This window comes from Trachypithecus francoisi, unplaced genomic scaffold (genome assembly GCF_009764315.1).
Source record: "Trachypithecus francoisi isolate TF-2019V2 unplaced genomic scaffold, Tfra_2.0 Lachesis_group5, whole genome shotgun sequence".
Taxonomy (NCBI): Eukaryota; Metazoa; Chordata; class Mammalia; order Primates; family Cercopithecidae; genus Trachypithecus; species Trachypithecus francoisi.
Window position 1 is genome coordinate 88259994 of NW_022681470.1, and position 27694 is coordinate 88287687.

General features: G+C 48.0%; 1 protein-coding gene across 1 annotated transcript; it reads left to right on the forward strand.

The window, feature by feature from the left end:
* ITLN2 (intelectin 2) lies at positions 1–27694 on the forward strand. The gene is given in 11 exon segments (XM_033195791.1): positions 1–174; positions 13072–13208; positions 15421–15551; positions 15835–15896; positions 21504–21614; positions 22941–23188; positions 23517–23675; positions 24063–24117; positions 24120–24182; positions 25819–25922; positions 27228–27694. Coding segments are annotated over 8 exon segments (951 nt in total). The 5' UTR covers positions 1–174; positions 13072–13208; positions 15421–15551; positions 15835–15838; the 3' UTR covers positions 27381–27694.

Here is a 27694-nt window from a genome sequence, read left to right on the forward strand (position 1 = left end):
ACTGGAGGTCAGACTGCCCCAACCTAAGGATAGTCGCTGCGCCTCCACGTGACAACCTTCCTCCAGGTATTGGAGGCACCTTCCAGCTCCTCGACACTGACGAAGATTGAAGAGGCCCAGGCTCAGGGTCCCCTCTCACTCTTGCTGAGCCCAGGGTTATGCTCCAGGTAGCGGGTAAGTCCATATCCTTCCTTATGGACACGGAGGCTACCTACTGTGTTTTGCCTTCCTTCAGTGGCCCCAGCCACCCCTCCACTGTCACAGTCATGGGAATTGACGGCACTCCCTCCACCTACCGCCAGACTCCTCCTCTGTCTTGCTGCCTGGATGGCTCCCTCTTCTTGCACTCATTTCTTATAATTCCTTCGTGCCCATTCCTCTTGTTAGGATGAGACCTCCTCTCCAAGCTAGGGGCCTCAGTTCACTTCCGACCCAACCCCTCCTCACACCTCGCATTCCTCTTCCCCCTCCTCTCACCTGACAAACCTTGCCAGGCTGACCCCACACTCCCGTTTCCAGTCACCATTAACTCTAAAGTGTGGGACACCTCCACCCCAATCATTGCCCAGCACCATACTCCGGTCCACATCCAGCTAAAAGACCCTTCCAAGTTTCCCTCTGGACCCCAGTTCCCTATCTCCCTTGAACATCGACAGGGATTAAAACCTATCATTACACGCCTGCTCCAACAGCACATTCTAGTTCCTGCCAACTCACCATGCAATACTCCTATCCTGCCTGTATGGAAAAGCTCTGGGGCCTATCGCCTCGTGCAGGACCTACGCCTCATCAATGAGGCAGTAATCCCTACCTTTCCAGTTGTTCCTAATCCATATACACTCCTCTCGCACGTTCCCCCTGACACCACTCATTTCACTGTCCTTGACCTGAAAGATGCCTTCTTTACCATCCTTCTACACCCAGACTGCCACTTTCTGTTTGCCTTCACATGGGAAGACCCGGACACTCATGTTTCTTCCCATCTGACCCAGACTGTCTTGCCTCAAGGGTTCTGAGATAGCCCCCATTTTTTCGGACAGGCATTGGCATGGGACATCCTCCTCTGCCTCCTAACCCATAGCACCCTTCTGCAATACGTAGATGATCTATTACCATGTAGTCCTTCCTGGGGGTGCTCCCTTGCAGACACTGCTACACTTTTAAATTTTCTAGGCGACCAAGGTTATTGGGTTACCCTGGCTAAGGCTCAACTTTGCACCCCTTCTGTCACCTACCTAGGCATACTCTTCACACCCACTACAAAAAGCCTCACGGCAGATAGAATAAGCCTCATCAAAACTCTCCAGCCTCCTCAGGATGCGGAAGAGATCTTGTCCTTCCTAGGACTGGTAGGGTATTTCAGGCATTGGATTCCCAACTTCAGGGTCTTAGCCAAGCCCCTCTACCAGGCTGCCAAGGAGACAACCATCGGACCGCTGTCCGACCCCTCCTTGGTTGCCAACTCTTTCAAGAAGCCTCAGGACTGTCTCCTTTCTGCCCCTGCTCTCTCTCTCCCCAACCCCCTTCGGCCCTTTCATCTATTCACCGAGGAGCGCCAGAAGGTAGCCACCGGCCTCCTAGCCCAGCCGGGTGGATCCACATACCAGGCTGTGGCCTATCTTCCAAGCAGTTAGATCCCACAGTCCAGGGCTGGCAACCTTGTCTGTGAGCCCTGGCAGCTGCCACAGAACTTACCCGAGAGGCCCTCAAGCTTACCCTAGGACATCCTCTCACAGTCTACTCTTCTCACTGACTGTCAGATCTCATCACACACAAGTGTCTCAGCCATCTCACCTCGTCCTGGCTTCAACAGTTCCACCTGCTATTCATTGAAAATCCTCACATCACTCTCACCACCTCACCCCCTCTAAATCCTGCTACCCTCTTGCCCACTCCAGGATACAATTCTGTCCCTGCACATTCCTGCCTGGAAGTTCTCACCACCTTGCCACCCGCCTGCCTCGGTCTTTCCGAACAGCCATTAGAACACCCAGACCATACCCTGTTTGTAGATGGGAGCTCTGTCCTAACCCTCGATGGCCACAGACAGGCGGCATATGCTGTCGTAACAGCAACCCAAATGATTGAAATCAGGACCTTGCCTTTAGGCACCACCTCCCAGAAGGCTGAACTCACTGCCCTTACTTGTGCCTTATTTCTCTCTGAAGGGCAGAGGGTTAATATCTATACAGACTCTAAATATGCTTACCTTATTGCACATACTCACTCCACTCTCTGGCAAGAGCGTGGGTTTCTTACCACCAAAGGGATGCCAGTAGTCAATGGACCACATATAAAGAGGTTGCTTGATGCTCTCCAGGCCCCCAAAGAGGTAACCATCATCCACTGCAAAAGTCACCAGTATTCTAAGGACCCTGTGTCACAAGGTAACAGCCTAGCTGACTCCACCACACGGGCCACTGCCCTTACTTCCTCCTCTCCCTGAGCGCCTTTACTCTTTCTTTCCCCCGCATATTCCCCCGACTACTCTTCTTAAGAACTTCAAACCCTGATGGCCCACCCCAGTGTTACCCGGAACAAGGATGGGTGGGTGTTCATTGACAGCCGAATAGTGCTCCCTCAGACTCAGGCAGTACGTATACTGACTGACATACACCGCTCTCTCCACATAGGACCCAAGGCTATGTATAACTTCCTAGAACCCATCTTTCACCCTCCCTAACTACAGGCCCAAATTAAGAAAGTACATCAACAATGTGTCACCTGTTCGGCCACTAACCCCCAAGGTAGGCTCAGACACCCAGGGCCTACTCATCAGCTTAGAGGCCACCAGCCAGGAGGAGATTGGCAACTTGATTTTACTCACATGCCCTGACATAAAAAATTTCGCTACCTGTTGACCTTAGTTGACACCTTCTCAGGATGGATTGAGGCTTTTCCCACCACTCGAGAGACTGCAGAAGTCATGGCAACTATTCTCCTAGAGCACATCATCCCCAGGTTCGGTCTCCCCTGAACCATCCAATCAGACAATGGTCCGGCTTTCATTTCCAAACTCACCCAGCAGGTGGCAGCCGCACTCCAGATTACCTGGAAGCTCCACATTCCCTACTATCCGCAGTCATCTGGCAAGGTAGAACCCGCAAATGGCCTCCTTAAACTGCATCTAACCAAGCTCACTCTAGAAACCCACCTCTTGTGGATAACTCTCCTTCCCTTGGCTCTTTCTCATCTCAGGGCAGCTCCTCGGGCCCCCACAGGGCTCAGCCCTTTTGAGCTACTGTATGGATGCCTGTTCCTCTTCCAGGAGCTACCAGCCCTCTCCCCTCCCTTAGGCGCCTACCTCCCTTACTTAACCCTCCTAGGCAAGCTTCTAAGAAAACACACAGACTGCTGTCTCCCCACACCCGCTTCCCCAAACCCTAAAAATCCCACCATTGTAGCATCAGGAGTCCTGGTACTGGTCAAGCAGCTGCATCCCCGAGCCTTATCTCCCCGGTGGGAAGGACCATATACCGTAATCCTTACCACACCCACTGCTGCCAAGCTCCTCAGCCTTCCCTGCTGGTATCATCTGTCCCAGCTGAAAAAAGCACCCACCCAGCATGATTCCAGGTGGATTGCTCAGGCTGTTGCCCCTACTAAACTACAACTTATGCATGCCGGTAACGACCCTCTGCCTAACCTTCCTCAGCTATCCAGTACTCCTGAGCCTAGGTAAGACTCCTATCCAAACTCCCCCCATCAACCCATTCCACTGGAGATTCTATCTGTCAGAGACCTGGACCCAAAACAATCACATAAGTTCCCACATCTTAGCCACAGTTGACTGCCGGCCCCAAGGGTGCCAGAGTCAGGTTACCTTTAACTTCTCTGCCTTTAACAGTTGCCCCGACTGGTGGAACCCGGTCATATCCTTTCTCTATGATCGGGTAGAATACGACTGTCTCAATTACTGGGTAGAAACCAACGGCGGGTGTCCATATCATTATTGTAACATTCATTTTACTTACTTTGACATATCATACACCAAGTGGCAGCAACCGGCATCAACAGTTAAGTTAGTCAGATCATACGGATGAGGAGAAGTGCCTACATTCTTCCTTACCATTCCTAACTCGTGGGACCCTCGGTGGACATCAGGTATAGAGGCTAGCCTTTACCACCATGGCTACGAATCTTATCCCGTAGCCTGACTCAAGATTTATAGAGCCTACATCAGGGTCACAAGCAGCCTCGTCAGCATGGCCTCTGACATCAAACAAGAAAAAGTCATCTCAGCTCTAGCCAACCCAGACAACACAGCCAACTCAGACAACAAGCCTCAGGGCAGCAGTAACCCGTTTTCTTGGCTAATCCTAGTCAGAGAAGGGGCCCAGGTAGTACATATGGTCGGAGTGCACAACATCTCCTGTTGTTTCTTGTATGCAGCATTAAATAAGCCCCCACTGGTTGCGGTACCTTTACCTAGCCCTTTTAACTCCTCTAACCTAACCCCCTCCTTTCCCCATCCCGGCCAAACCCTGGGGGAAGTTCCTTTGTTCCAAGACCCACTTAGACAACAACTCCCCTTTTGCTACTCCACCCCTAATGCTTGCTGGTGCAATCGGACAGGATCAGCGCCTCCAAATCTCACTGCCCCCCCGCCCCAGGCGGGTATTTTTGGTGCAACTCCACCCTGTCAAAAACTCTCAAGGCTTCCAACACTACCCTATGCGTTCCCATCTCCCTAGTCCCCAGCCTCACCCTGTACAGTGAAGCTGAGCTATCCTCTCTTCTGCTCCTTGCCCGCCTCCACCAGGCAAGAGCAGTATTCCTTCCGCTAATGATTGGAGTCTCTTTAGCCGCATCCCTCATGGCCTCTGGCCTTGGAACTGGAGCCTTAACTCATTCTGTCCGATCGTCTAAAGACCTTTCTGCCTGATTACAGGTAGCAATCGAAGCTTCGGCAGAATCCCTGGCTTCCCTCCAATGACAGATCACCTCAGTGGCCCAGGTGGCAGCCCAGAATCACAGAGCACTTGACCTCCTTGTGGCTGACAAAGGCGGGACCTGTATGTTCCTTAATGAAGAATGCTGCTACTACATCAATGAGTCAGGACTAGTAGAAACCAACCTCCTCACTCTAGAAAAAGTCTGAGAAGGACTCCACAAAAAACCTTCAGGATTAGAGTCCCCACTCGGGTGGTGGCAGTCGTCCATGGCCGGCTGGGTCCTACCCTTCCTAAGCCCCTTACTAATCATTGGCATCTTACTGCTCATAGCTCCCTGTATCCTCTGCTTCATCCAGAACTGCATAAAAGAAGTCTTCTGGATCACTTTCAATCAGATGCTACTCCACCCCTACACCCAAGTTCTGACCTCCAAAAAACCCTACGATGACCCATAACAACAGGAAGCAGCCAGATGAACACGTTGCCCCTTTTTTCTTATTAGAAAGAGGTCAGAATGTTAGGCAGGGATCTAGACCCCATATGGTGGTGCCACTCGGCGTAGCAGGCCCTTTGTTCGAGCAGGCCCTTTGTTCGAGGCTTCCCTTCCTCTTTGAACACACCTTCAGACTTACATATGTCTTCGTCCCTGGTTTGGCTCCAGCCTCAGTTTACCCTTACAAGTATTATTTTCTCTTTGTAGCTTGAAAGTCAAGGGTTGGAGAGGCTAGTGTTCTGCAGTGTCTAAGAGGCAAAACGTACTTTGATTACATTCATCAATTCATTTATGCAATCTTATTTGATTTAATTAACATCCCTTGTTTTAATCCTGCTAGACTAGAGCTCCCAAATTTTGCATCATGGGACACACAGAAGGATACTCTTTGCCTGCTATTTCCAGGGGACATGCTCTTTGGTGTAGCCCATAGAGAACACTCTTTGATGGTGGGTGTTATGCCCAAAGTCTTTTGCCAAGATAATAAGAACTGAATTTAAGAAGTATACAGAGGGAGTCACACAAATAATGTTTAAATATAATTTTAACTGGAGTAAAAATCTAAATGCCTATGAAAACACAATTTTAGATTCTGTATCACTATAAAAAATTTACAATCATCGACATTTCCTGGGACACCTGTAACCTGTTTATGCCATACCAGGGTGCTATGATACATGAGCTCAGAAGCTCTGGACTAGGCACTGTACTCTGAGCTGAGAGCACAAAGATGAAGGAAACAAAAGCCCTATCCAGCAGAATTAAGTCCAACAGGCAAAAGACCAACAAAACAATTATTACAATGGAGTTTAATAAATCTGGTGATATAAATGTATTTAAGGTGTACTTATCTCAGTCTATGGGGGTAAGGCTGTATTAGCCACTCCTTTTATTTTCTGATACTTTGACATCTTCACCTTAAACCTTGCTGACCCTGGACAGACTATCTCTCCTAAGTTTGGCTGATTCTTAGAGATAGCAAACAACTTGCCTGTGAGCATGCCTTTCATATGCAAAATGACCAATCCAGAGCCCATACAACCACCTCCTCTGCTAGGCTCATATTCTGCCTTGCTACACATCTGCCCTAATCCAGTGCCAGATACCTGACAATGAGGGACAGCCCCTGTGCCCCAGAGCCTGATGAAATTATTCAAACTAGCTAGTCCAGTAGCTGGGACTATAGGCACGCACCACCATGCCCAGCTAACTTTTTGTATTTTTTTTTTTTTTGAGGTGGAGTCTCGCTCTGTTGCCCGGACTGGAGTGCAGTGGCCAGATCTCAGCTCACTGCAAGCTCCGCCTCCCGGGTTTACACCATTCTCCTGCCTCAGCCTCCTGAGTAGCTGGGACTACAGGCGCCCGCCACCTCGCCCGGCTAGTTTTTGTATTTTTAGTAGAGACGGGGTTTCACCCTGTTAGCCAGGATGGCCTCATGATCCGCCTGTCTCGGCCTCCCAAAGTGCTGGGATTACAGGCTTGAGCCACCGCGCCCGGCCAACTTTTTGTATTTTTAATAGAGACAGGGTTTCACCATGTTGGCCAGGATGGTCTCAGTCTCTTGACCTCAAGTGGTCCGCCCACCTCGGCCTCCCAAAGAGCTGGGATTACAGGCGGGAGCCACCGAACCCAGCCAAGAGGGGAAGGTTTAAGACTTTAAGTGATATGTAGGAAGCAGAACCAACAGGATTTGAACCTGAGCCTTCCAACTCATAACTTGAACTGGTGGTCAGTACTATTCTTTTTTATTTTGGAGATGGAATCTCACCCTGTCACCCAGACTGGAGTGCAGTGGCATGATCTCAGTGTGGTGCAAACTCTGCCTCCCAGGTTCAAGCAATTCTCGTGCCTCAGCCTTCCAAGTAGCTGGGATTACAGGCATGCACCACCACGCCTGGCTAATTTTGTATTTTTAGTACAGACAGGGATCTTGCCATGTTGGCCAGGCTGGTCTTGAACTCCTGGCTTCCAGTGATCCACCTCCCTCAGCCTCCCAAAGTACTGGGATTACAGACATCAGCTACTGTCTTAAGTGCCTTAAGTGTAGAGTTCTATCGCTTAAATCTGGGAGGCAGAGGTTGCAGTGAGCCAAGATCACACCAGTGCACTCCAACCTGGGTGACAGACTGAGACTCTGTCTCAAAAAAAAAAAAAAAAAAAGTGGCTGGGCGCGGTGGCTCAAGCCTGTAATCCCAGCACTTTGGGAGGCCGAGGCGGGCGGATCACGAGGTCAGGAGATCGAGACCCTCCTGGCTAACACGGTGAAACCCCGTCTCTACTAAAAAATACAGAAAACTAGCCGGGCGCAGTGGCGGGCACCTGTAGTCCCAGCTACTCGGAGGCTGAGGCAGGAGAATGGCGGGAACCCGGGAGGCAGAGCTGGCAGTGAGCCGAGATCGCGCCACTGCACTCCAGCCTGGGCGACACAGCGAGACTCCGTCTCAAAAAAAAAAAAAAAAAAAGTATAGAGTTCTATGGCCTTAAGTACATTTACATTTTGAGCAATGATTACCTGTATTTATCTCCAGAGATTTTCATCATCTCATACTATACCTATTTTTTGAAAAACTGGGTATATTTTATCTCCAATCATACTATACCCATTAATCAATAACTTCCTATTTCTCCAACAGTCCCACTACTAGGTATCTACCCAAAGGAAAAGAAGTCATTCTATCAAAAAGACACTTGCACGTGTATGCTTATTGCACAATTCACAATTGCAAAGACATGGAATTAACCTAAGTGCCTGTCAACTGATGAATGGATAAAGAAAATATGGTATATGAGCCGGGCACAGTGGCTCACGGCTGTAATCCCAGCACTTGGGGAGACTGAGGTGGGTGGATCACCTGAGGTCACAAGTTCGAGACCAGCCTGGCCAACATGGTGAAACCCTGTCTCTAACAAAAATACAAAAATTAGCCAGGTGTGGTCATGGGCGCCTGTAGTCCCAGCTGCTCAGGAGGCTGAGGCAGGAGAATCGCTTGAATCTGGGAGGCAGAGGTTGGAGTGAGCCAAGATCATGCAATTGCACTCCAGCCTGGGTGACAAGAGCAAAACTCTGTCTCAAGAAAAAAAAAAAAAAAAGAAAGAAAATATGGCATATGTATATAACATATATACACATACACTGTGGAATAGTACTCAGCCATAAAATAGAATAAAACAATGTCTTTTGCAGCAACTTGGAGGGGACTAGATGCCATTATTCTAAGTGACATAACTCAGGAATCAAAAACCAAATAGTGCATGTTCTCACTTATGAGTGGGAGCCAAGCCATTGGTACACAAAGGCATACAGGCGGGTATAATGGACGTTGGAGACTCAGAAGGGTAGAGAGTGAGAGGGGGGTGAGGGATGAAAAACCACCTATTGGGTACAATGTACACTACTCAGGTGATGGGTACATTAAAATCCCAGACTTGACCACTGTACAATTCATCCATGTAATGAAAAACCACTTGTACCTCTAAAGCCATTGAAATTGAAGAAAAACACAACACCTCCCCATTCCTGCCTCCCAATTCCAGCCACTGGTAATCACTATTCTACTTTCTGTCTTTGTGTATTTGACTTTTATAGGCACCTCCTATAAGTGGAATCATTCAATATTTATCTTTTTGTTTCTGACTTATTTCACTTAGCATAATCTTCAAGGTTCATTCATGGTGTACCATCTGTCAGAATTTCCTTCCTTCATTGACTGTACATGCCACATTTTAAAAAATTTGTTTTTGGTTGGGCATATTGGCATACGCCTGTAATCCCAGCACTTTGGGAGCCCAAGGCTGGCAGATTGCTTGAGCTCAGGAGTTTAAGGCCGGCCTGGGCAACATGGTGAAACCCCAACTCTTTAAAAAATACATATTTATGTTTATATTTATTTTTATTTTCTGCAATTTGTGAATTGAGCAGACTCCAAAACCAGAATATGTTCAGAGAGACTCCTAATACCATGTTTTGTTTATCCATTAATCTGTTGTTGAACATTTGGGTTGTTTACACTTTTTGGCTATTGTGGAAAATGCTGCTATGAACATGGGTGTACAAATATCTGTAAAATTGAAAGCCCTTGCTTTCAATTCTTTTAGTATATACCCAGAAGTAGGATTGCTGGATCATGTGGTAATTCTGTTTATTATTATTGTTTTTATTTTCGGGACAGGGTTTTGTTCTGTGCCCAACCTGGAGTGCAGTGGCACCATCAGAGCTCACTGTAACCTTGAGTTCCTGGGCTCAGGTGATCCTTCCACCCTCAGGCTCCTGAGTAGGTGGGACTATAGGCATGTGCCACCACACCTGGCTAATTTTTTTCTTAAAAAAATGTTTTAAAATAGTAATAGGGGTCTCGCTACATTTCCCAGGCTGGACTCCAACTCCTGACCTCAAACGATTCTCTTGCATTGGCCTCCCAAAGAGCTGGGATTATGGGCATGGGCCATTGTGCCCAACCAAATTCTGTTTACTTTTTTGAGGACCTGCCATATTGTTTTCTGCAGAGGTTGCACCATTTTACATTCCCACTAGCAATTCATAAGGTTTCCAATTTCTCTACCTTCATATCAACATTTCTTTTTTTTCTTTCTTTCTTTTTTTTTTTGAGATCAAGTTTTGCATTTGTCGCCCAGGCTAGAGTGCAATGATGCGATCTTGGCTCACTGCAACCTCTGCCTCCTGGGTTCAAGCAATTCTTCTGCCTCAGCCTCCCAAGTAGCTGAGATTACAGGTGCACACCACCATGCCCAGCACATTTTTGTACTTTTTTAGTAGAGACGTGGTTTCACCATGTTGTCCAGGCTCGTCTCGATCTCCTGAGCTCAAGTGATTCACCCACTTCGTCCTGCTAAAGTGCTGGGATTACAGGCATAAGCCATCGTGCCCAGCCCATTCATACCAACATTTCTTGTTTTCTGCTCACCTCCTTCCTTCCCTGTGGTAATAACCATCCTAAAGATTGTGAACTGGTGTTTCACTGTAGTTTTGATTTGCATTTCCCTAATGATGAGTGGTGTTGAATATCTTTTCATGTGCTTGTTGGCCATTTGTATATCTTCTTTGAAGAAAACTCTATCCAAGTCCTTTGTCCATTTTTTTTTTCAACATCATACTATAAGTCCTACTTTGCCCAAATTTTTAATTGGGTTGTTTGCTTTTTTGTTGTTGAGCCATAAATATAAGTTATAAAAGTTAAATGCATGTTTCAGTTGAATTTGTTTACATTGTTTGGACAGCCTTCCAAACATTTTAATTTTGAGAAATATTTTAAAAATTGCAACAAAGTTTTGAAACAATTTTTGAAGTCCAGTCAAAACTTTTTTTTTCTTTTGAGAAGGATCTCGGCTCACTGCAACCTCCACCTCCCAGGTTCAAGCAATTCTCTGCCTCAGCCTCCTGAGTACCTGAGATTACAGAGGCCTGCCAGCACTCCTGGCTGATTTTTTTGTATTTTTAATAAAGACGGGGTTTCACCATCTTGGCCAGGTTGGTCTTGAACTCCTGACCTCGTGATCCACCTGCCTCGGCCTTCCAAAGTGTTGGGATTACAGGCGTGAGCCACCGTGCCTGGCACAGTCAAAGCATTTTAATTTTTTTTTGTTTTTTTGGGACGCTGAAGCAGGCAGATCATGAGGTCAGGAGTTCAAGACCAGCCTGGCCAACATAGTGAAACCCTGTCTCTACTAAAAATACAAAAATTAGCTGGGCATGGTGGTACATGCCTGTAGTCCTAGATACTCAGGAGGCTGAGGCAGGAGAATCATTTGAACCCAGAGGTGGAGGTTGCAGTGAGTCAAGATCATGCCACTGCATTTGAGCTTGGGCAACAGAGTGAGACTTTGTCTAAAAAAAAAAAAAAAATCCAGAATTTACAAAGAAAGGTACTAAGTGGATAATAAACATTTATGAATATGTAGTGTAAGCCTCAGGTCCCCTTTCTTCCAGCTATGTTTTCATTGCCATTCCCAGTAGATCTGGCACTGCGGGTAAAATCTACTGTAGAAAATTACCCAATTCAACTGAAGAGTACCAAGGAGACCTATTTTTCTCCTGTGTGCTTCTGCATTTCAGCCAGTTCCTGGGCTCTCATCTACTTCTTATCATCTATCTGATTGGGGCTGCCATTGTTTTTCTCTGGTTTCCTTTGCCCTGTTGTTCCTTCCCAAACAGGATACCACATCTCTTCCTTTTTTCCTCTGAAGCATTGGTAAACACCAAGCTGTTGCATGCATTCTAACTTTTATTGAATATTTGATGGTGGAAAGATGGCATAGCCATTTTCATTCCTAGAAATTTTTTTGGATTGGAGGAAGTGTTCATGTGTGTTTTTTAGTACCATCTGGAGTCAATTTCTTTCATTCAACTAATGCATATTGAAGGCCCACTGTGTGCCAGAAATTGTGCATAGGCCTGGACATCTGGTGGACAACCACAGACATAGACTCTGTCTTTATAAAGAAGGAGACAGTGAAGGGGTGGCCTACCCCTCCACACCTGTGGGTGTTTCTCTGTAGGTGAAACGAGAGACTTGAGAAAAGAAATGAGACACAGAGACAAAGTATAGAGAAAGAAAAAGCGGGCCCAGGGGACCGGTGCTCAGCATACAGAGGACCCACGCCAGCACCGGTCTCTGATTTCCCTTAGTATTCATTGATAATTATCTTTACCATCTTAAAGAAAAGGAAGTGGCAGGATAATAGGATCATTGTAGGGAGAAAGTCAGCAGTAAGACATATGAATAAAGATCTCTGTGACATGAATAAGTTTAAGGAAAAGTGCTGTGCCTTGATATGCACATGTAAACACCTCCATAAACCTTTTTAGTGCATAAAGAGCAGCATTGCCCTAGCAAGTCCCGCCTTTCGCCCTAAGGTGGTTTTCTCCTTTCTCAGTAAACAGAACATACAATCAGGTTTTATATTGAGATGTTCCATTGCCCAGGGACAGGCAGGAGACAGATGCTTTTCTCTATCTCAACTGCCAACAACCGCCAAGAGGCCTTCTTTCCTCTTGTACTAGTCCTCCTCAGCACATACCCTTCACGGGTGTCAGTCAGGCTGGGGGACGATCAGGTCTTTCCCTTCCCACGAAACCATATTTCAGACTATCACATGGGGAGAAACCTTGGACAATACCTAGCTTTCCTAGGCAGAGGTCCCTGCGACCTTTGGCAGTGTGAGTATCCCTGGGTACTTGAGATTAAGAGAATGATGATGACTTTTAACTAGCAAGCTGCCTTCAGGCACTTAACAAAGAACACCCTGCACAGCCCAAAATCCTTTAAACCTTGAGTCACCACAGCACATGTCTCTTGCAAGGACAAGGTTAGGGGTAGGGGCACAGATTAACAGCATCTCAAATACAGAACAAAATGGAGTCTCTTATGTCTACTTCTTTCTGTATAGACACAGTAACAGTCTGATCTTTCTTTCTTTTCCCCACAAGACAGGTATTAAGCAAATACCTATATAAGTACTCAAATAAAAAAATTCAAAAGTTTCATGAGAAGGAGCTTACAAAATCTTTCCAATAATAGTATCTTAGCATTCAGAGACAAAGGTCAGTCAGAGTAGTATGCTATCTTCCAGGTTTGTCCTCTATCCTCATCTCCTTAGATTCCTGTCTGAGTCCAAGAGAGAGAGACTGCAAGAGACACTGAAAAATACTTTTCATGCCTTGAATAGCAAGAAGATGTGCTGGAGGCCTGGAAGTGAGCGGAAACAGTGCCTTAAACACCAGCAACTTGTCCCAACACCAGGTTCAGCATCAGAGGAACAGGGATGCCAAATCATACGGTTGGTGGTCAGCTGTGGTCTTAGCAGTAGGTAGCACTGAAAGGAGTCAGGGTAGGCTGGGAGTATATGTGGAATGCAGAAATGTTTGTTAGCACACACAAGACACCCCTTGCGATTATGGACTTAAAGGGGACCAGAAGTCTCCTTAAAATGGGAGGGCATGAAAGCCAGAGAAATTTCTGTCTCATTAATGCTAACTCACCATGACCCCTGGGTTGATGTACCCTAGGGAAGTATCAGTTACATTAAAAAGAGTCAACAGTCTGGCTCAGTGGTTCACACCCATAATCCCAGCACTTGGGCAGGCTGAGGCAGGAGGATCCTTTGAGGTCAGGAGTTCAGGAGTAGCCTGGGCAACAGGGGGAGACCTCGTTTCTACAGAAAAGAGATTTTTTTTTTTTTTGAGATGGAATTTCACCCTTGTGGTGCAGACTGGAGTGCAATGGTATGAGCTTGGCTCACTGCAACCTCTGGCTCCTGGATTCAGGCAATTCTCCTGCCTCAGCCTTCCTGAGTAGCTGGGATTATAGGCATGCGCCACCATGCCCAACTAATTTTGTATTTTCAGTAGAGATGGGGTTTCTCTATGTTGGTCAGGCTGGTCTCAAACTTTCGACCTCAGATGATCCACCCGCCTTGGCCTCCCAAAGTGCTGGGATTACAGGCATGCACCACCCCTTCCAGTCCAAAAAAAGAGTTTTTAATAATATGATGTTGATAATTGTACTGTGGGTATACATGACATATTCCTATTATTAGAAAACACATACTTAGCTGGGCACGGTGGCTCACACCTGTAATCCCAGCACTTGGGAGGCTGAGGCGGGTGGATCACGAGGTCTTGAGTTCAAGACCAGCCTAGCCAAGATGGCAAAACCCTGTCTCTACTAAAAATACAAAAATTAGCCGGGCGCAGTGGCAGGTGCCTGTAATCACAGTTACTCGGGAGGCTGAGGCAGGAGAATCACTTGAACCCAGGAGGCAGAGGTTGCAGTGAGCTGAGACCATGCCATTGCACTCCAGCCTGGGTGACAGAGCGAGACTCCATCTCAAAAAATGAAACAAAACAAAACAAAAAAAAACCCATACACACTTATTTAAAAATAAAGGCCCATGATGTATGTAACTTACCCTGAAATGGTTCTGAAAAAATTTTGTGTGTGTGTGGGTGTATTTTTATATATATATATACAGAGAGAGAGAGAGAGAGAGAGAGAACATGAATGATAAAGCAAATGGGGTGAAATATTAACAATAGTTGAATCTAGGTGAAGGGCATATGTGTGGTTTTATACCATTGTTATTTTTGCAACATTTAATAAATTTTAAATTGTTTCAAAACAGAGTTAATAAAACAATAAAATTACAGCAGGATACATGCAATAATTAGTGTTTGGACAATGTATAGTAATGGGACAAAGGAGGGAGCCATCAGCTTTGTCTGGGGGTGGAGGTGTCAGGGAAGGCTTCATAGAGAAATTGGAGGAAAGATTGGAAGGATGATGTCTTCTTTTCCTCTATTTATTTATTTACTTATTATTATTATTATTATTTTTGAGACGAAGTGTTGCTCTGTTGCCTAGGCTGGAGTGCAGTGGCGTGATCTTGGCTCACTGCAACCTCCGCCTTCCAGGTTCAAGCAGTTCTCCTGTTTCAGCCTCCAGAGTAGCTGGGATTACAGCATGCACCTGGCTAAATTTTTGTATTTTTAGTAAAGACGGGGTTGCATCATGTTGGCTGCTCTTGAACTCCTGACCTCAGGTAACCTGCCCACCTCAGCCTTCCAAAGTGCTATGATTATAGGCGTGAGCCACTGCGCCCAGCCAATTATTATTCTTAATTAATTTATTTTTCATGAAGTGTCACCTCAGTCTAAAAGGATGATTTCTTGACAGAGCTGTGTCTAGGGAGCCAGGGCATCTGGGGGAGGTGGGAGAGGGAGAACTCAGGGGAGGATTGTGACCTATCCACAAATCTGATTAGATACTGCTACATTGTATGGCCTGCCCTGGCAAAGCAGGACGCCCCTCCTCAGATGGTGACAGTTACCTGTGTGGCCAGGAACACAGCTCCCTGCTCCTCCAGCCAGTCACACATCCTTTCTCATTTCCAGGGGCCCAGGCTCAGGTACCCTCAGAGGGAAGGGAATCAGAGGGAGGGGCCGGCAGTCTAGGCTGATCAGGGCTGGGCTGGGCAGGGCTTGGGTGCCAGTCTGCCAGGCTTTTGGACTCTCCACAGCTCTCCACATAAAGGGACCAGCACTTCACCCCACATCAGGATCCTCTGCAGGGGAGCTCTGAGTGTCCACCAGAAGGGAACTTTCAGCTCCTGGCATCTGTGAGGAAGGAAGGAGGGAGCTGTCTATGCTGGTGAGAAAAGTGTTTTTGATCCATGTATGTGGGAGCAATGATGCCAGCTCAGGTCTGGTCTCAGTTTTAGAGACTGAGAGTTTCAGGGAAACGAGCCCGTGGCCTCTGGGGTATTTGTAGTGCTGGACAGCCATGGGGGATATTCCAGGAGGTTCTAGAATGCTCATAAGCCCATCATTTTCCATGTGAGGTTTCCTGACTCAGAAATGTCAGGGAGTAAGAATGAGAGGATGACAAAGGAGGGGCCAACCAGTGACCTTGTGCATCTTGTTTTTCCTTACAGGACAATGACCAGACTCTGCTTCCTGTTATTCTTCTCTGTGGCCACCAGCAGGTGCAGTGCAGGTAAATCACTCCTGACAGTAGGAGCTGCAGTTCCCTGGGCTCCCCTCTGCTTTGCAGGGCCCTGGAGGGGGTAGAGCTGGGCAGGGCTCTGAAGTCAAGGGCCGGGGGAAGTCCTGGAGAGGCACGGAACCCAGGATAGGCAGCCAACTTGAGGTGTGGACTGGGTGCTGATTTCTGGCCTCTCCTGGGGTCTGGTCTGAAGCAGTCAGGATGTTAGCTTGGGTGTGTCCTGGGGCTTGATTCTCTGCTTCTGTGACTGTGAGGGGTTCATGAGGTGAGAGAGTAAACTGTGTCCCTGCTCGGCTGCTCTTGTGGCCTTGGCCTTGGGATCTCCAGAGGGAGCTGGGTGATCAGTGCTGTGCCCAGGGTACACCCTCCTCTGGGTTGCCATCCTCACAATTCTATTCTTCCAATAGGCACACTAGTGATATTTTTTCATTGATACTGAGTTTATTGTTTATTTCAATCCATCATTTACATATGCATCTCATTTGATCTCCGTGAGTATAAAGAAGTTATTAATGACATCTTAAAAGTGAAGAAAAAGGATCAGAGATGTTAAGTGTCTGCTCAAGGAGGCACTGTCATCAGGGGTTGTCTGGGTTTTAACTTGAGTCCTGTAATTTTTTTTTTTTGAGATGGAGTCTTGCTCTGTCACCCAGGCTGGAGTGCAGCAGCGCAATATTGGCTCACTGCAACCTCCGCCTCCTGGGTTCAAGCGATTCTCCTGTCTCAGCCTCCCCAGTAGCTGGGATTACAGGTGTGCACCACCACACCCAGCTAATTTTTGTATTTTTAGTAGAGACAGGGTTTCACCATATTGGCCAGGCTGGTCTTGAACTCCTGATCTTGTGATTCGCCCTCCTTGGCCTCCCAAAGTGCTGCGATTACAGGCATGAGCCACTGTGCCTGGCCTGAGTCCTGTAATTTTACACTTTTTCCTACTCTGCCAGGCTTTTTTTTTTTTGTTTTGAGACGGAGTTTCGCTCTGTCGCCCAGGCTGGAGTGCAGTGGCCGGATCTCAGCTCACTGCAAGCTCCGCCTCCCAGGTGATTTGTTTTTCTAAGACCACCAGAGCGGGCACAAAAGAACCAGCGACTAGGCAAGTGTAGGAGCAAAACTGCAAGTTTATTTTGGTCACCTAAGGTGTGGGGAAGAGGTCTGTCAGCCTCCGGCAAAGAAGGCCAACAGAGTCCCCCGGTGGGGCTCTCGGACGGAGTTCCTGGAGTCCTGACATCCTGACAGGAGTAAAGGACTGAGGAAGGCCGCACGTGGCGTCCCTCCGGAGTGGCTTTTCTAGGAGTGGGAGGGCAATAGGCGGGGCATGGGCGTGTCGGGGGGCGTTCCACAGGTGCGACCAGGTAAATCTTGGTCTCTTCGGATTGACATCACCTGGCGCATGCCTAGTTGGTCTTCACCTTCCCGGGTCGCCGGCTGCATTTTCGTGCATGCGGGAAAAGCTGGGGGGATGAAGAACCCGGAAGTGCACCATCTTGCCTCCGTTCATCCAAACATTCCAACCTTTTATTGGTAATAGTGATAAGGGGCGCCGTGGTCTGTCTGGCTACTTCCTGCTGCTAAGGGGCGTCATTAAGGTCGGGGCCCATGGTTGGCATTTGGACGCACAGATGAAAAATAAAATAAGGCACAGTATTAGTATAGGAATGAGGAATGGAAGCATTTGTTGGAATAGGGGCAAAACTGAGAAGGAAGGTCCCAGCAAGGTTGAGGAGTATGTGATAGTTAAGAAAATTTAGTAAGTTTGCGGCGAGTGGGGGAAAGCCAAACTGATTTCCACCGATTGCTTTCCTTTTTTTTTTTTTTTTTTTTGAGGCGGAGTCTCGCTCTGTCGCCGGGACTGGACTGCAGTGGCCGGATCTCAGCTCACTGCAAGCTCCGCCTCCCGGGTTTACGCCATTCTCCTGCCTCAGCCTCCCGAGTAGCTGGGACTACAGGCGCCCGCCACCTCACCCGGCTAGTTTTTGTATTTTTAGTAGAGACGGGGTTTCACCGTGTTAGCCAGGATGGTCTCGATCTCCTGACCTCGTGATCCGCCCGTCTCGGCCTCCCAAAGTGCTGGGATTACAGGCTTGAGCCACCGCGCCCGGCCGATTGCTTTCCATAGGGGCCCTTTTTAGCTGGGAATGAGGAACGAGTGCGCAGAGTAGTTGTTGGTCAGGCAGCAATTAAGGAGTGGAGTTTTTGTGGAGTGGATGGCTTTCCGCTTACTCCTACTACAGAGATATTGGGTGGAAGGCTAGGTCCAGAGAAGGACGGCAAAACAGAATAGGTAGCCTCGCTGTTGATTTAAAAATTGTCTTACCCGCTACCAGGAGAGTTACCCGCGGCTCGGCGAGGGTGATGGGGGTCCCTGAGTCTCGGCACCTTCAGTTGTAGTTGTCGTCCAGATGTAGGAGCTGGAAGGAGCTCCCAGGATCCTGGGAAAGGGGGTCACGTGGAGACGCAGCACCTGTTCTCAGGGTGGGGCAATCAGACTTCCAGTGTCCTCCCTGCCGGCAAGCAGGGCAGGGGGCTGCTGGTGGACGAGGGTTAGGACATTCACTGGCCCAATGTCCTGATGCCTTGCACTTATAGCAAGGCTGCGTTGGGGCTCGGGGACCTTGCGGACACCTGTTGGCATAGTGTCCTGCCTTGCCGTACTTATAGCAGGCTCCTTTCGTAGCCTTGGAGTCTGCGGAGTGTGTGCTCTCTGGCCTGGGGTTACGACTGGGCTGTAAAGCCACTGCTAGGAGCTGGGCCTTCTGTTTGAGGCATGCCTGTCGCACTGCCTCAGCCATCTCCTCTCTGGAGTTATAGACCTTAAAGGCTAATTTAACCAGGTCTTGTATTGGTGTCTGAGGACCATCCTCTACCTTTTGAAGTTTTTTACGAATGTCAGGAGCTGATTGAGAAATGAAATAAGATGCCAAAATGGTGGCCCCTGTGGGGGAGGCCGGATCTAACCGGGTATACTGGGTTAGAACCTCAGTCAGTTTAGGGTAGAGGTTAGGATAACCTGGAGGTCATGCCAAGTTAAGTCATAGGCCTGACAAAGGTATCTAAATTCCTTTATGTATATGGTAGGATTCGCTGAGAAATCACCTAAACGCTTCTCAATTTTGGAAAGATCGGCCAATGAAAAAGGGACATGTACTCTGACTACCCCCTCCGCCCCAGCCACCTCTCGCAAAGGTGCTAACACTGTAGGAGGGTGTGGGCAGAGATAGGGGACTCAAGACAGCCAGTTGGGGGCCCCAAAAGAGGCACGGGACCGAGTGGATTACTAGTAGATAAGGAGGAGGAAGGAGGAGTCTGGATGGGGGGAGGAGGAGGAGTCTGGGCAGGAAGGGAGGGGGTGGAGAGAGTGGGGAGAGAAGGAGGAGTATAGGGACGAGAGCTTAAGGCCCAAAAGCCTTGTACGTAATTAATTTCGGACCACTTGCCTAGCCACTGGCAGAAATTGCTGAGGTCGATCACGCCACAGTGGAAAGGAAAATTAACCGCTTCCTCCTAAGGTCTTGTTCAAGCTGTAAGGTTTTTAAATTGGCTAGGAGGCACCCTAAGGGGGTGCTCTTTGGAAATTTGGACTGGGGGTTTCCCGTTTGTTTCTTCTTTACCAACACAATGGACACAATGGAAATGGAAATGGATCCCTGCCTGGCTTCAAAGCGTCCTTTGGAACCAGCAGAGACAGACTGGAGGCTCATGGAGCCAAAGTGGAGATTACCTTCAGGCGGACGTCTCCGTCCTGAACGGGTCTCCCGAGCCACTTGGTGGCTCCAAATGGACCTCGGACCTGCACAGGATTTCTGGCCGAGGGAGGTGAAGAGGAGACAAGGGCACTTACCCCAGAGAGGCCGGTGGTCTTTGGAAATTTGGACTGGGGTTTCCCGTTTGTTTCCTCTTTACTTACACAATGGACACAATGGAAATGGAAATGGATCCCTGCCTGGCTTCAAAGCGTCCTTTGGAACCATCAGAGACAGACTGGAGGCTCATGGAGCCAAAGTGGAGATTACCTTCAGGCAGACGTCTCCATCCTGAACGGGTCTCCCGAGCCACTTGGTGGCTCCAAATGGACCTCAGACCTGCACGGGATTTTGGCCGAGGGAGGTAAAGAGGAGACAAGGGCACTTACCCCAGAGAGGCCATGAGAGTGAGGGAAGCGGGTCTCAGGTCCTGGTCCGTCTGCGGTGTGGAACGAGGAGGAGGAGGAGGCTCCCCAGACCCTGGGGGCCCTGAGGAGGGGTCTCCTCCCGGGTTTCGGCACCAACTGACTTGTTTTTCTAAGACCACCAGAGCGGGCACAAAAGAACCAGCGACTAGGCAAGTGTAGGAGCAAAACTGCAAGTTTATTTTGGTCACCTAATGTGTGGGGAAGAGGTCTGTCGGCCTCCGGCAAAGAAGGCCAACAGAGTCCCCCCGTGGGGCTCTCGGACGGCGTTCCTGGAGTCCTGACATCCCGACAGGAGTGAAGGACTGAGGAAGGCCGCACGTGGCGTCCCTCCGGAGTGGCTTTTCTAGGAGTGGGAGGGCAATAGGCGGGGCACGGGCGTGTCAAGGGGCATTCCACAGGTGCGACCAGGTAAATCTTGGTCTCTTTGGATTGACGTCACCTGGCACATGCCCAGTTGGTCTGCACCTTCCCGGGTCGCCGGCTGCATTTTCGCACACGCGGGAAAAGTTGGGGGGATGAAGAACCCGGAAGTGCACCATCTTGCCTCTATTCATCCAAACACTGGGTTTATGCCATTCTCCTGCCTCATCCTCCCGAGTAGCTGGGACTACAGGCGCCCGCCACCTCGCCCGGCTAGTTTCTGTATTTTTTAGTAGAGACGGGGTTTCACCGTGTTAGCCAGGATGGTCTCGATCTCCTGACCTCGTGATCCGCCCGTCTCGGCCTCCCAAAGTGCTGGGATTACAGGCTTGAGCCACCGTGCCCGGCCTCTGCCAGGCTTTTGGAATAATTTTTAGGCTTTTAGACTAATATACACAGCCCTTCCTCCACTGGCCTCTGTTAATTTTTCAGCTTTGGTTTCCAAACCTCTTTGTATTACAACATATGTTCCAGCCGCAGTAAGAGACTGACCTATAGTTTCCAGCAGGCTGGGCTGGGCTGGGCTCTGCTATTGCTTCAGGCCATCTCATGTGCTTTCTTCTCTTCCTGGGTGTACTCTCCTCTTTTCTTCCTGTCCTGTAGCCAGCTCCCGTTCTTCCATCAAAATCAGCCTACTCTGAGTTACAGCTGGTCCCTTCCCCAGCAAGTTCCCAGGCCTCACCCCCGTAGGTGGGTTTGCCCTCCCATCTCAGTTGGGTCCCTTTCCATGTGCTCCTTCCCTGTAGAATGTAGTCTCTTGAAGAAATGTGTCAAATTGTCTTTGTCCGGCATCTAGGTAGTTCACACAGTAGGTATTTAATTAAAGTTAGTTGAGTGGAAGATTCCAAGTGTTTAACCTATACCAGCTGTTGGATCAGACCGTCTTAGCATAGAGAATCCCTGACCTCCTGGGACTTCAGAGCAGAGTGATGCAGGGGCAGAGGTTGGCCAGGAAAGATGGCCTCAGTGGTCAGACTTTTAATGAGAATCATTCTCACATCTTCCAACAGCGGCCTCTTCTCTTGAGATGCTCTTGAGGGAGTTCCAAACCTGTGCCTCCTCCTTTTCTTCCCTGACTAGAAGCTGCAAAGAAGTCAAGGAATGCTGCCATAGTGCAGGTGGTGAGTAATGAACCAACTCACCATTCTCTCTTTAAAGCCACTTTTTAGCTCAGTCATGGAAATCAGGAAGGACATATCTACGTGGAGACTATTCTGCCCCCAGCTCCTACGCAAGGTTTCTAGTGGGAATTTTGAGGCTTCTGTGTCCCATTCTAGTCACAAAGTCTTCTGAACACAGGGAGAATGCAGTGTTCCTGGTTATGCTTACAGTGGTGGCAAGAACTGTGATGAGTCTGATTTGCCCCTACTTGCCCGGGGTTTATAGATGCTGGCAGAAAACCTGAAACTCCCGAGCCAGAGACAAAGAACTTTATTAATCACAGAAATAGCAGCAGCCAGAGCATCAGCATTTTCTGGTACTGGGCCAGGTGACATCTGCCCAAGTAGTGGGTTTGTCAAGCTGGCTGACAAATGTGGCTAGCAAGGAAACAACGAGCCCTTTTTAGAGCCAGAGTTTATTACTCACATAGATAGCAAGTTCAAGATTGGCAAAAGTGTCAGCTTTTCCCACCCCTTGTCCCACAAGACGGCACAGAAAAGAGGGCGGGTGACAACGCAACATGGGCAGTGGCTGAGGAGCCAGTCCATGCTGCCATAGCCATTTCATGGCCTGTGTACCCTATGGGGTGGGGGCAAGTGAAGCAAAAAACCTCATACCTCTTCAGAACCCAGGAGGTGATGACACAGTCATGACAGCTGTCTCATGACAGCTGTCTCATGACAGCCTCCACGAAAGATAGGGAGCGGGGTGAGAAGTGACCTCATTGCAGGTCCTCACAAGCTTCCCATCTTTCCATGTTTAAGGAAGACCACAGGCTTTCTGCCAAGGCTTAGATCAGCTGTCCCTATGTGGCCTATGTGCAAATGTGCAAGGTCACCGGGATGCCACAGTGGAGCCAGTCTCCTGCAAGCTTGGGAACAGAAGGGGAACTCTGAGCTTAGGGAAGCTGAATCTTATGAAATGGGCACAACCTTTGCTCTGAGCTGTACAGAGGCCCCATCCTGCTATAGACTCAGATGTGTCTCTGTGCTGATTTCTGGCCTCTCCTGGCCACAGGGTGGCACTGTCGAGAGGGAGATACCATCTCTGTCTCTTCTAAGGCTATTTGCTCTACAACTCTTTGAAAAGATAGTATGAAGCCAAGGCAGTCAGTGCCTCTGCTCATAGGTGACCAGAACACAAGACTCGCGGAGTATCATCTTCCAGCAAGTATGTGTTGCAGTCTTCTGAGTGTACTTTTGACTTCCTAGGGCTTTTCTGTTCACAGGGCTGAGATGAACCCTGAGCTCTCAGACAGGGAGGCTCTGGGCTGGTTCTCTCTACAGATGACCTGTATTTTCTCTGCACCAAGAACGGTGTTGTCTACCAGACCTTCTGTGACAAGACCTCTGGGGGTGGTGGCTGGACCCTGGTGGCCAGCGTGCATGAGAATGACATGCATGGGAAGTGCACGGTGGGTGATTGCTGGTCCAGTCAGCAGGGCAGCAAAGCAGACTACCCAGAGGGGGACGGCAACTGGGCCAACTACAACACCTTTGGGTCTGCAGAGGCGGCCACGAGCGATGACTACAAGGTTGGTGCCACTTCCTACCCACTAGGGTGAGGGTGAGGGTGAGGAGTGGAGTGTGGCTGGCCACAAGCCTGCAGTAGGGAGGGGTGGAAGGTGGGGATGTGGGGAAGGGCTGGAGAATAAGAGAGAAATACATGCCTTGAATCACAACTTCCTCCCAACAAGGCTGCTAGGGCCCTGAGTGGTGATGGGATCATCTGCTGGGAGTAGGGTATCTGAGCGTGGCTAACCATCTGCTTACTGGATCCCAGAGCTCTCAGCCCACTTGAGGCTGCATGTGTGGACCTTCTGCCTCCTGGCCCAATCAGGCTCAGTGTCTGTTGTTTTCCAGAACCCCCGCTACTACAACATCCAGGCCAAGGACTTGAGCATCTGGCATGTGCCCAACAAGTCCCCCATGCAGCATTGGAGAAACAGCGCCCTGCTGAGATACCGCACCAACACTGGCTTTTTCCAGAGACTGGGACATCATCTGTTTGGCCTCTACCAGGTACATGGGGCTGCTCGCTGGGGGGCACTTTCTTTGGTGAACAGAGAGCCAAGTGTCTAGGGTAGGGGGCAGCTCTGTCCTGTGGTTCCACATCACTACCGAGTATTTGGCTGTTTCTCCTTCCTTTGGTTCACTGTGAACTCATGTCTGGCCTCTTAGAAACTCTAAGCCAGGCAATGAAGAGGCCTGTGGGGCAGGAGAGCATAGGGAGAAAGAGACAGAGACAAGAGGTTTGGGGCTGTTGGGGAGACACAGCTATGGGGAAAAGGAATCACTATTATTATGATTGGTTTTGGTTAATGACAGTTAACTTGAAACTCCTCCTCTCCCTGCACTGTGGCAACATCTCTACTGTCCTCACAAAACCTCTCTTCTGGGTCTCCGCAGAAATACCCAGTGAAATACGGATGAGGGAAATGTTGGAATGACAATGGCCCAGCCATACTGTGGTCTATGACTTTGGTGATGCTAAGAAGACTGCATCTTGTTACTCACCATATGGTCAACGTGAGTATTTGCTCCCTAAATCTGGTCATAAATGTGGGGAAAAGAGAGGTCAGCCTGTTACTGTGTTTATATAGAAAGAAGTAAATTTAAGAGACTCCATTTGCCTCTGTATTTGAGATGCTGTTAATCTGTGACTCTACCCCCAATCTTGTCCTTGCTAGAGACATCGCTGTGTTAATTAAAGTTAAAAGGATTTTGGGCTGTAAGGAATGTGCTTTGTTAGGCAAATGCTTAAAGCCTGCTTGTGGTTGAAGGTCAGTACCATTCTCTTAAATCTCAGTAAAAGAAAAACATCTGTCTCCTGCCCGTCCCTGGGTAAATGGAACATCTCCGTGTATCTGTATGTCTTACTGCTGATTTACTCCCTTATCTTTTGGCAATAAGTACTGAGGGAACTCAGAGACCGGTGCCGGTGTGGGTCCTCTGTAAGCTGCGCACCGGTCCCCTGGGCCCCGCTTTTCTTTCTCTATACTTTGTCTCTGTGTATTATTTCTTTTCTCAAGTCTCTCGTTCCACCTAACGAGAAGCACCCACAGGTGTGGAGGGGCAGGCCACCCCTTCACATAAATATTTTCTTGCACTCTTGGAGAATGGTGGCAAATAAGAACAATTCATAATTACTAGTATTTACTGAGCACTTAAAATGCACCAGACTCTTGTCTTGGAACTTAACATGATTTTGTGTCATTTAATTATCATGAGAAAACTATGAAGTTAGAATTGCTATTATCCCCATTTCACAGGACTTCTTCATCACCCACCTGGTAATCCCAGCTTCTTCATCACCACCTGTGTGGCCTCTTATACTAGTTAAGAAAAGGTGCATACAAAACATTAGCTGGGCATGGTGGTGCATGCCTGTAATCCCAGCTCCTCGGGTGGCTGAGGCAGGAGAATCGCTTGAACCTGGGAGGAGGAGGTTGCGGTGAGCTGAGATTACACCACGGCACTCCAGCCTGTGCAACAAGAGTGAAACCCAATCTCAAAACAAAAAACAAAAAACAAAAACCAAAAACCAAAAAAAAAACAAAAAAGATAAGGTGCACACTGAGTTCACAGGAAAGAACCACTAGCAGAGTGATGAGAGAGATTTACTTTTGTTATGAAGGATAACTATTAATTATCTTAAAAAAGACAGTTTTCAGTATAATAAGACCATAGAAGTTAAGTTGTGGATGAAAAAAATCAAAGACATCACTGTTTGCCTTTGATATTTCAATGAAAGCAGGTGATGGCCAGGGAAACTAACCCATGGTAATTGGATGAGAAGTGTGTAAACAGCAACAGGAAGCCACATCTGATCATTGCTTATTCCTGCTGGGCCTTCTCAGATCTTTTTAGTAATCTTTCTGTGGAGTCTGTCTTCTCCTATAAGCTGTAGGCAGACAAGGGCCCTTTTGTGAGACCCAGCCTTTGTCCTCTTGCCCCAGATGAAAAGAAGTTCCCTTGGGGACAAGTTTAGGACTGACATGCACAAGCCATGGGCCATAGAGGTGCTGGGCTGCACCCCTACAGCCTGGGGTGTTTGGCTGTAGCCTCAGCTTTTGGCTTAGGGAATTCCTGGACTGGCCAATGGGATGCTGCTTCTAGTTCCTCCTGTGAATGCTTGGCTCCTTCTTCACCTCTTCTTTTTCAGGGGAATTTGTTGCAGGATTCATCCAGTTCTGGGTGTTTAATAATGAGAGAGCAGCCAAAGCCCTTTGTGCTGGGATAAGAGTTACTGGCTGTAACACTGAGCTTGTGAGATTTTGGGAGATCAATGGCCCACGTGTGTGCATGGGTGTGCACGTGTGTGCCCCTGTGTGGGGCGTATCATTCTGTGTCTCTGTGGTGGCTTGCTTACTCTCATTATTCTCTTTACTCTCCTTACTCTCTTGATGATGTCTTACAAATATAATTTTTTTAATTTCTTTTTTTTTTCTTTGCAGAGTCCATATTTTTAATAAAAATGAAGTGATACAAAGTTTGGAGTAGTAGATGCCAGAAGTTGAGTATAATTTATTTATTTTTAAAATCTTATTTATTTTATTTATTTTTTTGAGACAGAGTTTCACTCTTGTTGCCTGGGCTGGAGTGCAATGGCGCAATCTCTGCTCACCACAACTCTGCCTCCTGGGTTCAAGTGTTTCTCCTGCCTCAGCCTCCTGAGTAGCTGGGATTGTAGGCATGCAGCACCATGACTGGCTAATTTTTTTTTGTATTTTTAGTAGAGACAGGTTTCTCCATGTTGGTCAGTCTGGTTTCAAACTTCCAACCTCAGGTGATCCACCTGCCTTGGCCTCCCAAAGTACTGGGATTACAGGTGGGAGCCACCACACCTGGCTGAGTATAATTTATTTTAATGGAATTCAGTTTATCAAAATTTTCATTTATGGTTAGTACTTTTCATGTTTTCTTTAAGATGAACCTCCTTACACTGAGGTCATGAAAATATTCTCCAATATTAATCTTAACTTTTAGAAGCTTTATATTTTTATTGTAGAAGACAGCACCATAGCTGTAGTGGTGGGAGATTGTATTTGAGGGACATCCTGTGCCTAGGGGCTGGAGGAAGAAAGTGTCAGAGCCATCAAGAACAAGGGCATTCACTTAGGGCCCCCTTCCCTCCCCAACTGACAGTCTGAACTCACAGTTCCATCTTCACTTCACTGCCTCAGCTTTCAGTTTTTTCATTTTCTAGCTGAGATGAGACGGCTATTCTCTCATGGAGGGACTCGCAGATTAGAATTCAGAGGATGCTGACCACGTGGGCACTGGGGGTGGACTAGAGTAGGTGTCTTTATCCCCTTTTCCTTGATAACCTTCTCCACTGGCTCTGTGCTCCTTAGACTGTACATTAGTGCATGTTTGCATATGTCCCTGCATGCATTACTTCTTTAAAATACATGTATAGCCAGGTGCAGTAGCTCATGCCTGTAATCCTAGCACTTTGAGAAGCCGAGACAGGTGGATCACTTGAGGTCTGGAGTTAGATACCAGTCTTGGGCTCACTGGTGTCAGCAGCAAATCAGATCCCTCACAGTGTCTCTTCTTTCTGTTTCCCAGCACTGCATCAGTGGAGGAGGGTTCTTCCCACAGGGCAAGCCCTGTCAGTGTGGGGACTTCTCTGCCTTTGACTGGAATGGATATGGAGCTCACATTCGGAGGAGCTGCAGTCAGGAGATAATGGTGGCAGCTGTACTCTTGTTCTATAGATGAGAGAGAGCTCTGCGGTGTCAGGGTGAGAACCCATCTTCCAACCCCAGCTATTGGGAGACAGAAAAACCGGAATTCTAACAAGGAGGAGAAGAGACTAAATTACATCAATCTGCAACTCTATGTTTCTTTGAATTCTTTTTATAAATTGGCTGATGTATTGAGGGATTTTTTAAAAGAATACCTATGGTTCTGGTGAATTCCACATCAGATATTCTGGGCCTGTACAGTGGCTAGGAAGAGTCTATTGAATAAAAATAAGTGTTCACTTCAGCAACACATATACTAAAATTGAAACAATACAGAGAAGATTACCA